Below are 12,688 nucleotides of genomic sequence, written 5' to 3'. Positions count from 1 at the left end.
CCCTATAACAGACTGTGGAGGTGCATAGGGTTATAAGACATTGAGGCTTCACCATTTTCTAGACAATCGGTTCACAGATAGCCTTATGCATTAGCTGTCCTTTAATTCCAGGAAGATTACTGGCATGCATTCCTGTCAAAGGCTCAGTTGGTTCCAGGGCCATAGTGCAGGTAGAAGGATTAGGTCAATTAAAAAAGTCCAATTACCTCATTGGGAATTGAACCTACCTCAATATGCTACCAAGTGCCCCCAGTTAAAACATGTAGTGTTATATAATAAGAAGAACAGGGTATATGAATATTAATACATCAACAAGGTTGAACAAAGACAGCAAGACAATTATCTAGGCTCATAAATGTGTTTAAATGAAACCTATAGTAAAGTCCATATAAGTAAACATTTGTCTGATAGGTTTCCTATCCATAATGGTCTAAGACAATGAGATGCTTCATCTCCAGCACTTTTCAACTTTGCTTTAGAATTTGTCATTAATAAGATCCAGGAAAACTAGGCAAAAATGGATCACATCAACTGCTAGCCCATGCTGATTACAAAGTTTTCTGTAAATCAGTCACTTCTCTGTGTGTTTCCCCTTCCCACTTTCCCACACTCCCACCTTCAGGATGCAAAACTTTTAGTTAATGGAGGAATTTTCAGTAGTCTCTATAAAGATCATGGCAATAGAAGTGATATTCTGTCATGCTTCTTATATCCCTCACATCAGCAATATTGATACAAAATATGAAGCTTGTATAGGCAAGTCCAACCTCAGTCATCATAGAAGTCTGACACATTTGTGTCACATTAAAAAAGAATGACTATTTGTTACTTTGTGCAGCTAAGCATAGGATCCAGTAGGATGTTATGGAAAGAGAACATGAAAATTTCTTTTTCTGTGTTAAAAATGCCAATATGGTGATTATGCAGACTCATGAATTGTCTCATAGTTACCATTGTGGAACTCTCATTTCAGGAAAAAATAAATTGGAATAGGTCAGTTCTAGATTCCTTGTTAAAAAAATTATGATCAATATAATTTTTGTTTATTTTCCTCTTAATAGTACCTGCATCAATTGTATCGTTTGGCCAGCTTGTGACTGTGCCATGGAAAGTTACTGTGAAGTTGGCATGCCTCTGTGTGGGTAAGCCCCGACCCAGTGCAGAATGGAGACTGGGGGATTTAAACTTACACCATCAGCCAAAGTGAGTTGTTACACTATGTGAATTTATGGAAGTTCATTCTGAACCATGTTTCTTTGAACATGAAAGCCATTGACCAAAAGGTTTTTTTGTTGTACCAAAGAAAAAATAATTTATTAATGATGTGGCATAATCATTTGTCATTTCAACATTGATAATTTGACCATATACTGAAGATCCAATTAATAGAAACATATATAATTACAGTTGTTGTAACCCTTTTATTGCTGTGGAAATATATTTGGTCCATATGCTAGCTATCAGTGTAGATGAACCTTGATCCCCATGGACACTGCCTGGTTTTGAAACGCTGTTTAAATGGTCAAATTGTCAAAGAATCAGACTTCAGCCCTGTGGCCTTTCATTCTTCACACAAATCTGGCCCAGTATTATACAAATGATTAATGTTTGACATTGTACTATAATATAGTAAAAGTAGTGTGTCATAGAGTCATGATACAGAATATACACCAAATCCAAAATATTGTTAGATTTCAGGAAAATGCTATGATGTTAAGTTTCACAACATGTTTTTATACAGGTTTTATGATTTAAATTCCTCTTTTGAATTATTTTATTAGTGATCTGATATAATACATGTCATATTTTCCTCTTCAATAGGATGGAAATCAATTCTGACAATACACTCATCATTATGAACGTATTACGAAGCAATGAAGGAAATTATTCTTGTCATGTCCGAAACACCTATGGATCAGATGAGATCATGTACTTCTTACAAGTTCAAGGTAAATCAGTGTTATCAGACATCTTAATATAAACATAACATCAAGATGATTATAGATACACTTTCTTCATCTTAGCCGACATGCTTGATGACATTATGTGTTCTGTCATGGGCCCATATATCTGAATCTTAACACAAGCTGAAGATTGCATTTGGTGACCTACTCAATCCATCCTCCAGTTCTACTGTAGAAATCTGATTAACTTAACATGTGGAAACCTACACTGTGAATAAGCAATGAAATATGCATATTTGATGTATGATAGATCAAAGTTCAGGATAAGTTTTTCAATGGAATGGAGTAGTTATTTACAGTTTGTCACATTCATTCATCAGTAATCTGTCAAGATGACAGGTCCACAGTCTCTTCCAAAACAGTTCCTCCAATTAATGCGATCTAGAGCTTTCTCCTTCAAATGAGAATATCCTCTTCTGTCCCCAAGGTCATCCAGCATCTTCATACGTCTTCTTCCTCATCTTCTGGTCACTTCTATCTGCCCCTCTATCTTTCCTTCAGTAACTTCTTTTAGAAGGCAGTTACTGAGTAAGATATGACCAATCCAATTAGCCTTCCATTTTCTTATTTTGTGTAGTATATTCCTCTGCTCACTGACTCTAAATAACACTTCTTCATTTCTCACATAATCGGTCCAACTGATCTTCTCAATCCTTCTCCAACACCACATTTCGAAGCTTTCCAGGTGTTTCTGATCTACTGCCCTAAGTGTCCAAGTTTCAGCCCCATACAAAGCAATGCTCCAAATGTAGCATTTCACTAGTTTCTTCCTCAAATTTAAGTCCAATTTGCTGGTAAAAAGATTCTTCTTCTTGCTAAATGCAGCTTTTGCCATGGCAATCCTGGATTTAATTTCACAAGTACACCTTCCATCATCTGTTAACAATCTTGATAAAATTTTGTTTTAGTTTACTACTGCTCCACTAATCATCACTGTACTGTTGTCTCCATCTTGTTTTGTAGCTGCCAGTTTATCACATTGCATTACCACACACAAATGTTGCATGCTGGTCCTAAGCACACACACCAAGCTTTGCTGCCCCTCCTGATCTCATGCATATGGTTTCATAAAAGTTATATTTCTAGAATAGTCTGTTGCAGACATGAAAGATGAAGCACACTTGGTTTCTAGAAGCTGTGAGAAGAGGAGGGATGTCTGGGATGTTCATCAGTGATTTGAGTGCGCACACAGAGATGTTACTAGCCTTTCCCCATACCCCACACTCTGTGTGACAGTCTAACATGCAGATGAGCTTGTTTCATGGAGCTTGAACGATAGACGTACTTTGGCACACACAAATCATGATACATGTATAGGTGAATTGGTAGGTCCTCATGTGGCTTTATATGGAATAAGTGATTACACATACTTTTGGTATTACTACACTATAAATAATTTAAATTCTGTTGTTTTTTTTAATTATTAAGTGCTCCAAAGACTGTATTCAAGAGTACTGACCCAAAATTGATTCACTTCTCCAAGCTTGCTATATCAACCCTTGATGGAAGGGGAACATTTGGCATTTAATTGCTGTTGGATCATAACCTTCAATTGTCTTGCAGTGGGTTGCCTATTCATTCCAAAGCATCAGTTTTTGTTCACCAGAGGCAGCACTTTGCCTCAGTCAAAATTCAGAATTTCACAATCCTTCTTTTCAGAACCACCTCTGAGGAAACCACTCTGGTCCAGTGACCAATCCCAAGTTTGGTTCTTAAAGTATTCTTAGAATTGCAACATTAACTAATTTGAGGAAGGTTCAGACATTCATTCTCACCTGAACCTTTGTAGAAGTCTTCAGAATTTATGTCTCATAGATGTTTCAAGTGCTACTTCTCATTTCATTGTAGCAGGTTTAATATGACAGCTAGAAGAGAACACGTTTTCTTTTACTTACTTACTAATGGATCTGAGCCCTTCTTGAGTCACCAATTCTGCAGCTACTCAAGAATTTCCCAGCATTTTATGGTACCCAAAGGTTCATTACCATGTTCACAAGAGCCCTCCACTGATACCCTCTCCTGAGCCAGATCAATCCAATCCATACTATCCCATCCTATCTCTCTAAGATCCATTTTAATATTGTCAACCCACTTATGCCATGGTCTTTCCACTGGTCTGTTTCCTTCTGGCTTTCCCACCAATATCCTATATGCATTCCTCATCTCCCACATTCGTGCTACATGCCCTGCCCACCTCTTGTTTTCTTTTATCTGGTGAAAATATTTGTTGACAAAAAATAGGTCAGTTGACCAATTTTTTTATCAGTTTCACCAGTTGGCCTGCCCTCTAATGACATATCCTTTGCTGAATTTTCATCTGATGTTTTCTTTCAGTGCCTCCTGCAGCACCTGTGCTGGTGGTGACATCTGTGATGCAGAAGTCAGTACAATTACAGTGGAAACAGGGAGACACTGGTGGTGCAGCTGTGAGACAGTTCTTATTGGCATATCGATCAGTAGGTGAAGGCGGAGAGGCAGGAGAGTGGGATGAACTGAGCATTGAGCCAGGAGTTAGTAGACGTCTTCTTGAGGGCCTCTTGTGTGGTACACATTATCAGTTCCGGCTTGCAGCTGTCAACAAGATTGGTAGTGGTAGTGCCAGTCCTGTGATTGATGTAACAACGAAGGGCTCAAAACCAGAAGCTCCAAAGTTAGAACACTTTCTCCAAGTCAATATGACATCAGTTACATTATTATTAGACACTTGGCAAGATGGAGGTTGCCAGATAAGGGCCTTTACTATTGAATACAGAGAAACTGCAGGAGGCTCACACTGGAAGTTAGGTAAGACAGGAATTTGTGAAAGATTTGCCATACCTCTAAAAACTGTTTGTGTTATGTGGAATGTGCATGCACACATACTTGTGTACCAACAGGTACGGTAGTGTTTCTTACAGTGGGAATAATATTGTAACGTGTTTCGTTACTGAAGACGCCATTTAGATTGTTAATTGGTTTATTCAACAACCTACAAGTCTCGGCTACAATTAATTATAACGCTGTTACGGGTTTTCACAATTTACAACCCCTGTTCAATATACAATTCATTCTACTGTCAGTAGTCTACACGTTGTTATAACGCGGGAGTTATACAAGTGCAACAATTATTCCTCGGTTATCACGAACTATCACTGATTCTCACACACGCGTCCGTAACTCGTAACTCACGGCTGGCTAGATTCCAACTCAACTCGTAGGCTGCTGCCTTGAGAACTCATTCACTGCTGACTTGAGAACTCACTTCGATGACTGATACTCTTAACTTGTTCACTGCTGACTGGAGAACTGTCTTCGGCCGCTGATACACTTCTGACTAACTTCGGTGGCTGTGTAATTCCCTTATATAGTCGCAGTGCCCGCCTGTTACGCAATGGGTATCGCTGTTGCATGTTACCTGTGTCACAGCTGTGTTGCGTGTCATGTCACAGTGTGGAGGGGGGGACGGAGCGCTGACTCACCCACCACGTCTCTGCTGCATAGGCAGGGGGTATCCTCCTTTGCGCAACATGTCACAATATAATTATTCTGTCTATAGCATAGTACTCACTATGAACCTTATCAGTTTACTATGACAGTGAAACTCCATGCTCCTTAATGTTCAGGAAAAGATCATCCAATCTTCTTTAAGTTTAATAATAATACAAATAATGCTACGACTTCTGGTTCATACTTTAATAGCTCTGTGCAGAAATTATTGTGAGTAAGAACGGGTCACATAAAATTATGAGTTTCAATTCTAACATATAAGTGGTAATAGAGCTACTTGTGTTATCTCTCTGCTGTGCAGGTAAACAGTGTACTCACTAATGTCTCGAAAAATGCCATTGATCCATGGATTTTTCTGAGAGAAATTTCCTGTATTTTATGAAGTAGATGGTTGTAGGGTCTGATTTGCCATTTTCTATAATTCTTAAGTACCATTTGTCTCAGTGAGTGATAAACACCCCAACCTTGCCCTCAGAAAATACTTGGTTTTAATCCCGATGCACTTTAAGCACTTTAATGAAGTTAAATTTGAACCTTCATTCTGATTGTCATTTTAATTTCAGTGGCTTCCAGTATAGTATCCCAACAAAGTTTCATCTTGCAAGCACTTATCCCTGCAACTCGTTATGCACTGAGAGTGTCAGCACGAAATCCAGCAGGCACCACTGTGGCACAGTACATTTTTGTTACTCGGAGCACAATACCAGGTTTGTGCAGTCTTACTACAAGAGCAAAGTTGAATTACTGAACTCAGTCCTATATTACAAGTATGGTCATCACACATGTGATGCCATTTAGTTTAATAGTACAGATATTTCTGTGGAATGTGCTGCCTCCTCCTTCAGAATAGAAGATAGAAGGAACATGTTCCTCTGATACATGGGCTCCTGTCTGGCAGACCTCATGGCGGCATATTGCAAAAGACCACAAGTATTACACTTTCCACTGTGAGAACCTCAGATATTTCAATTTTAGGTTCTTTTACCAATTTATAATAAAGTTTTCATGACACTGATTAGAGTAATTCATTTTCCATATACTCAATCTGTAACTTTTCATTCACCTGTTATGTGACTGACTTGTAACTTGTATAGAGAATTATCTTAGTTGTAAAAGGTTTGAGCTTTATATGGGAGATCATATGTATATTTCTGGTGTTTTTTCAAAGGTAAAGATGGCCTCTTAAACTGTGACAGTAAGGAAGTTCAAGATCAAACAACTGAAACCCTATTTTATTGTTTTTTTTCTTCTACCATTAGCTCTAAGAAGTTTAATGATGCTGTATTGCCTATTAAAATGTATCTCATAGAGTAACAGTCCTTTAGTCCAACTCTCTGACAAGGAATTCACAGAGCCATAATTGCACTGTGATGCAAGTGAGGATATTTCTGTGAGTGAGACATTTTCTCTGCCCTCTCTCTTTCCTTCCAGTATCATATCCAGGCAATTCCAGTCATTTCATGACTTAATTCTACATCTGTCAGTTGTGTTTCAATATCTTCTGCCTTCTCACGGTAATTATAAATTATCATAGAATTAAATGACAGTGGCCCTTACTAATGTTCACTCGAAAGACTTAATTTTAACAGATTTATAATATAAATGACTGGGAAGAGAAGCAGCTGTATACCTTATCCATAATTCAGCTCTGACACATATTTGTCTTCTTGTTCAGTATCACTAAGATTTATGTTGATTCCAGGCCAACACCAGCACTCATCTGACCATGATCTTATTACTGGTACTGGAGAGGAGAGTGGATCGCCTTTCTATATGGATACTCAGGTTGTGATTCCTGCTGCAGTATCTGCTATAGCTGTAGTAGGTGCCTTCATAGCAGTTGTCTTCTGTCTTCACAGACGTAAGAAAATTACATGTTCTTCAGAACATCAATTTTGAAACACTCTATTTAGTTATCAAAATATTGTAAGTCAATTATTTGCTCATCACAAGATTTCTCTTTTGGTTGTGATTTTTTCCCCTCTTTCTATTTCAACAAGCCACTGCTGTACATTTGTTAAGAAGAACATAATGGTGCACTATGTATGCTTTCATACAGTACTTCTATAGCGTATTCACTAACGAGAAAAATCCTGATTTGACACTGCAATAATAACACTGGAAAAGTTTCATGCAGCAAACTCAGTACTGGACAAAAGAAATATGAAAATACACATTTTTGACTGAAGTTCAATTGCATGACATTAGTATTCAGATAAATACCCCCAAAAATTTCTGCAGAGTTCTGCTCTGATTGTGACATCAGCATCCGTTCTTCCTGAAATTTATAGGATAACCTGAAAATAGTAGAGATGTGTGAACTGATGAAATTTAAAAATAATATTTATCTGTTTTAAGTGTGAATCTAAAATCAGAAGAAAATTACCCATTGTCATTTTTTACCACAAAGATGGAAATGTAAATAATCACAGCAGAAGTTATTGTACTTGAAACTTATCAGTTTAGTCTCATACAAATAAAAGATAGGATTTTATATGATGGTTGAAGATGGTTTACCATGCCTACTTTCATTCTATTATGAACTATGGATTAATATTTTGGGGGAACTCTTCACATAGTGTAATAATTTTTAAAATACAAAAGAATATAATAAGAATCATTACAGGATGTAGAAGTAGAGATTCATGTAGAGAATTATTTAAGAAATTAAAAATTCTACCGCTTCAATCGCAATACATATTATCGCTTCTCCTATTTGTTGTTTACAACAAAGATAAATTCAAATTAAATTCTGATGTCTATAACATGAATACTAGACAAAAATATAACTTCCACCTACCCTCATCAACTTTATCAGTATATCAAAAAGGAGTCTACTTTACTGGCATAAAAGTGTTCAACAATCTGCCACAAAGTATTAAAAACTTGGGCAATGATACTAAAAAGTTTAAATCAGAGTTAAAGAATTATCTACATGCTCATTCCTTCTACTCTTTAGATGAATACTTCAATGTAAATAGAGAATGATGTAAAATTAAGTTATATTAATTTTTAAGCTAAAATTGCCTGTACTTATGTATGTAACCTTTTGACTTGTTCTGTATCCAAAGGTACTAACCTGCTTAGGATTTATAGAATGTAAATAAATTCATTTCAATTCATTTCATTTCATTAAAAGCAAAGTATAGTCCTGTATAATTTTAGCAGTGATTTTATGTAGTCACAGTGTTCTTAGTAATACCAAGAGCTGAAGTAATAATGCATTCTCTGGAGACATATGTTATAAATATTGAATGAAATGGTCTTTCATTCATTTCAACTGAATGAATTTTCAGCTTTCTATAAGAGGAGAGCTATTTCAATGTCAGTGTTACTGTACAGGAAATATTTGTATTTTAACGTTTAGATTTTATTTTGGAAATAACGCCAACCTGTTGTAATGTTTTTCAGGACCAGGAACTGGTGCAGCAGCTGGTATAGGTGGACAAGGCTTGGATGCAGGTTCTGGTCTTCAGGATGCAACTGCTGCTTTGGATAACAAGCACAATGCAGAACAACGGGAACGTTATTATGCAACAGTCCGAAAACCTGCACAGTTACAGTCCCCTGGCCTTGAACGCATACCAGGTACCAAATTGGTGAATAAAAAATTTTCACATAACCATTCTCACAAATTTTATTGACAGTCCTATAAATGTTTAATAAAACATTAAATAAGTGCATTTTACAACTTATCATCAGTAGAACACTCACAACAGGCACTGTAATTAGGTAGATTATAGCCATATTTTAAATGATATCATAATGAACTACACTAGCTCATCAGAAACTGCATGCAAAAAAGTAATCATTGTAGGACAAAACAGTGGATAGAAGTGCTGCCATGAAAAAGATAACGATACAATAGTACAACAGAAATAGTTCAGACCTTCAGAGTTTTCCCCCCTATTTTTAACACAATTTGAAATTATATGTAGAGACTGAAGTCAGCTGGGCTGATGACTAGAAAACAGTGGCTTCTGACCTACTCAGCTCTGTCCATAAAATCAAATGAACATTCTGAATTAGACACTGGTGATACTTTTATTGTAATATTAAGGTCATAATAATTATAGTCAGATAAGCCTTGAAGTACAAATAGTGGAATCTTAAGATAAAAGTGTTCTCCCTAAAAATCTGTCTTATTCCATGACTTTGTTACAATCTCCATAGCAAACAACAGTTTTGCAGTAAAGTGCTTTTAAACCAGCCCCTAATTCTTCAAACTGAGGACCACCCATTATCAGTTTTCCACAGTTGTGTGGTCAATATTTTCAAGCTACCTTCCATATATGGAAAATGTTTCCTACATGTGCAACCAGGAAACATACCGCACTGTGTTAATTGACAAGCATTTGAGAAAACTTCTAAATATTTAATTTTGGTTATCAATGCATTTATTAAATTGTCAATTATTTCAAAAGCATAGAAGATAATTTATTAATTTGCTAGCATATTAAACAAACTTTTTTTAAAATCCAAGTCGTGGTTTTGCAAGAAATGCTAACCGCACTCATAATATGGTTGATGAAATCCTATGCAATACTTACAGAATACTCTGAGGATATTTACCCATATGCAACATTTCATCTAGCAGAACAAGAAACCATGGCAGGAAATCCACAAATGCCGATGCAACAGGTGTTTGGTTATGAGTGTTGTCCTGTGAACAGTATACAAAGTAAACAGGTAAAGTAGACAAGCCTTAGAGTTTTGCTCTTCACCAGACTCTATAAAGTAGATTTGTCTCTGAATGTAAATGGCTGATATTTATTTTATCAAACAAGGGCACTAGAATTAATCTAATTCTGTGTTTTTTATTTATTTTATCTTGAAGAAGGTCGTATTAATAGTATGGTCTTCTGGTATGTGATGCCTTGTAGTTTCCAGAACTTTGAAGAAACCTGCTGCTTTTATCTTCAGAGCATCTCTTCCACTCTGAAAATGGGGGAAGCAGGTTGCTCCTAAGTGTTGGTATCCAGCCATCAAACCACATTGTGTCACATACCAGAAGACCACATTAATTTTACTCAGCCTGTGAGAATCCAAATCTCATATAAGCCCTGATATTCAGCATGTGCTGATTAAACACTGGACTCCAATTTTTCAGATCATACAAAGAAATAACATGAACACTGTGGGGATTTTCTGCACAGCAGTTTAGATTGCCCACATAATTACTTAAAATCAACCTTCATCAGAGAATAAATTAAAATTATGGATCAAAACCCCACTAACCACCATTTCGTGAAACCACATAAAGTACATAACACTTGCTTCACAATCTGTAGGTTATACAGCTTTTATAGCTTGAGTTTTGTGGGTCAGTAGCTGTAATAGTTCTTTTATTTAAGATACACCACACTGTAGACAAAGAATCAAACATTTTTGGGTGGTTTGCCTTCTAGCCAAGTGCCAGTATCATTGAATGCCTCCTCAGTCAAACCATATTATTTTCATATTTAAATTTCACCTAATATAAGACCTGTTGTACTACTAAGAGAATTTAATGGGACCTTCTACACAACAATTATATCTACAAACAAAATCGATACTAACATACCAGCATTCGTTTACTTGGCAAAGGCATCTCTACATGTTTTGAACCTTATAAGGTCATCATCAGGCGAATCTATAGAATTGTATTCTTAGTCACTGAATTGTATTTCTTAATATGGATTCATATTAGTATAATATTTTACCATTTGTTCAGTGAATACACTATGAGGGGGTACCCAAAAGAAACCGAACTTATTTTTTTTAAACTTATTTATTCAAATTTTAAGCACAAACCTTCAATCCCCTTCAAAGTACTCTCCACTTACACTAATACACTTGTCTAGTCTTTTATTCCATTTTTCAAAACATTGTCTAAATTCATCTTTAGAGATGCTTGACAGCACCTCCGTCGTTTTCTTCCTTCACCTCAGCAACATCAGCAAAGTGCTGAAAAAAAGTTTTGATCATTTCGGGACTCTTCTTTCAAAGTACAGCATGCTTCCACGCGACCTTGTTTTTGTTCAGGAGTCATGGCACGAATTTTGCAGCCACCCTTTTCATTCCCAAATCTTCTGTCAAAATGCGCTGAACTGAGCTCCAAGTCACTCCCAACAGCTCCACAATTTCTTCAATGGTCCATCGTCGATCTTCCTTGATGATTTCACGAATTTTTCCAACATTTTCATGTGTTTGGGCAAAGAATTAAAGAAACTTTAGAGACTTCTAGAAGGGTCCCCTCTCATTGCTTCGACCTATGCCTTACCACCTAACAGCAACCATAACAACACCCGATGAACCTAAAATCTACTTCTAAATTCTAAGCTAATTTAAAATCAAAGTCTAATTTGGGTAATTAATTTTAAGACTGAAACTGTATTAATATTAATGGAAGCCATATATTCAATTTCTAATCTTAATTTTAATGCTTAAACTTAATTTAAAAACTGTGTATTTGTTAGAGTATATTTAAAAAAAATGTATATTCGATAAGCAATTGGTAAAACATAATAATAATAATAATAATAATAACAATAATAATAATATGGATCCATATTAAGAAATACAATTCAGTGACTAAGATCACATTTCTATAGATTCACCTGATGATGACCTCATAAGGGTTGAAACATGACAAATAAACAAATGCTGGACATTAGTATCGATTTTGTTCGTAGACGGTCTCATAAAATGCGATTAATGAGACCCAACAGGATTCATCCCATGAAGACTGTTGTACTACTGTTGTATTGTTTGTTTACATGGCACTGCAAACCAGGTTAGTTCTATCAAAATTTATGGTAGAACTTCCTGTTTGACAGTTGTTTTGTTTTGTAAGAACATGTCAGTGGCCCTGACGTTAATAGATAATAGTGAATAGTGTCATAAATTATTAACTGCCTACACAAAATGATCCATCTAGATCATGGTCTTTTCTTCAATGTCAGAAAACATCAATAAATTTACCTTCACAAAAACAAACTTTACAGAGCTTTCAAAGAGAGAAAGGTGTGGAAGCATTTTTCCCTTATTACAGTGGATGATAAGCACTACCAATCACCTGAGTTTATGCCCTGTTATAATTTTTTTCACCTCAGTTAATATTATTACTTTGAAAAAATTCCAATTAATGCCAAAAGTGTGAGAAATTTCTCCTGTAATGTAACATAACAGTGTAACACTTCATTCTCTGTCAGTTCCACTGGTCACTGTTAGATACAAGTTTCTGGATGCACTGATTA

At 36.0% G+C, this 12,688-nt stretch overlaps 1 protein-coding gene and 1 long non-coding RNA gene across 9 annotated transcripts in view; one reads left to right on the top strand and one right to left on the bottom strand.

Annotated features, from left to right (window-relative positions):
- LOC111863231 overlaps positions 1-12,688 on the bottom strand; it is a 36,848-nt gene that overhangs the window by 16,926 nt on the left and 7,234 nt on the right. For both annotated transcript variants that reach the window (XR_002842562.2, XR_002842563.2), the window contains exon 2: positions 10,023-10,113. This is a non-coding gene — a long non-coding RNA (uncharacterized LOC111863231). The remainder of the gene's footprint in view (positions 1-10,022; positions 10,114-12,688) is intronic.
- The window catches only part of LOC111863230 (Down syndrome cell adhesion molecule-like protein Dscam2), a 407,724-nt gene that overhangs the window by 389,304 nt on the left and 5,732 nt on the right, over positions 1-12,688 (top strand). For all 7 annotated transcript variants that reach the window (XM_033750977.1, XM_033750976.1, XM_033750975.1 and 4 more), the window contains 7 exons: positions 1,062-1,203; positions 1,822-1,949; positions 4,299-4,748; positions 6,014-6,157; positions 7,153-7,311; positions 8,862-9,038; positions 10,003-10,139. In XM_033750977.1, coding sequence (XP_033606868.1) covers positions 1,062-1,203; positions 1,822-1,949; positions 4,299-4,748; positions 6,014-6,157; positions 7,153-7,311; positions 8,862-9,038; positions 10,003-10,139 — 1,337 coding nt within the window. The remainder of the gene's footprint in view (positions 1-1,061; positions 1,204-1,821; positions 1,950-4,298; positions 4,749-6,013; positions 6,158-7,152; positions 7,312-8,861; positions 9,039-10,002; positions 10,140-12,688) is intronic.

The sequence above is a fragment of the Cryptotermes secundus genome, unplaced genomic scaffold (assembly GCF_002891405.2).
Source record: "Cryptotermes secundus unplaced genomic scaffold, Csec_1.0 scaffold688, whole genome shotgun sequence".
Taxonomy (NCBI): Eukaryota; Metazoa; Arthropoda; class Insecta; order Blattodea; family Kalotermitidae; genus Cryptotermes; species Cryptotermes secundus.
The sequence above is the reverse complement of the archived record's forward strand: the minus strand, read 5'-3'. Positions and strand labels throughout refer to the sequence as shown.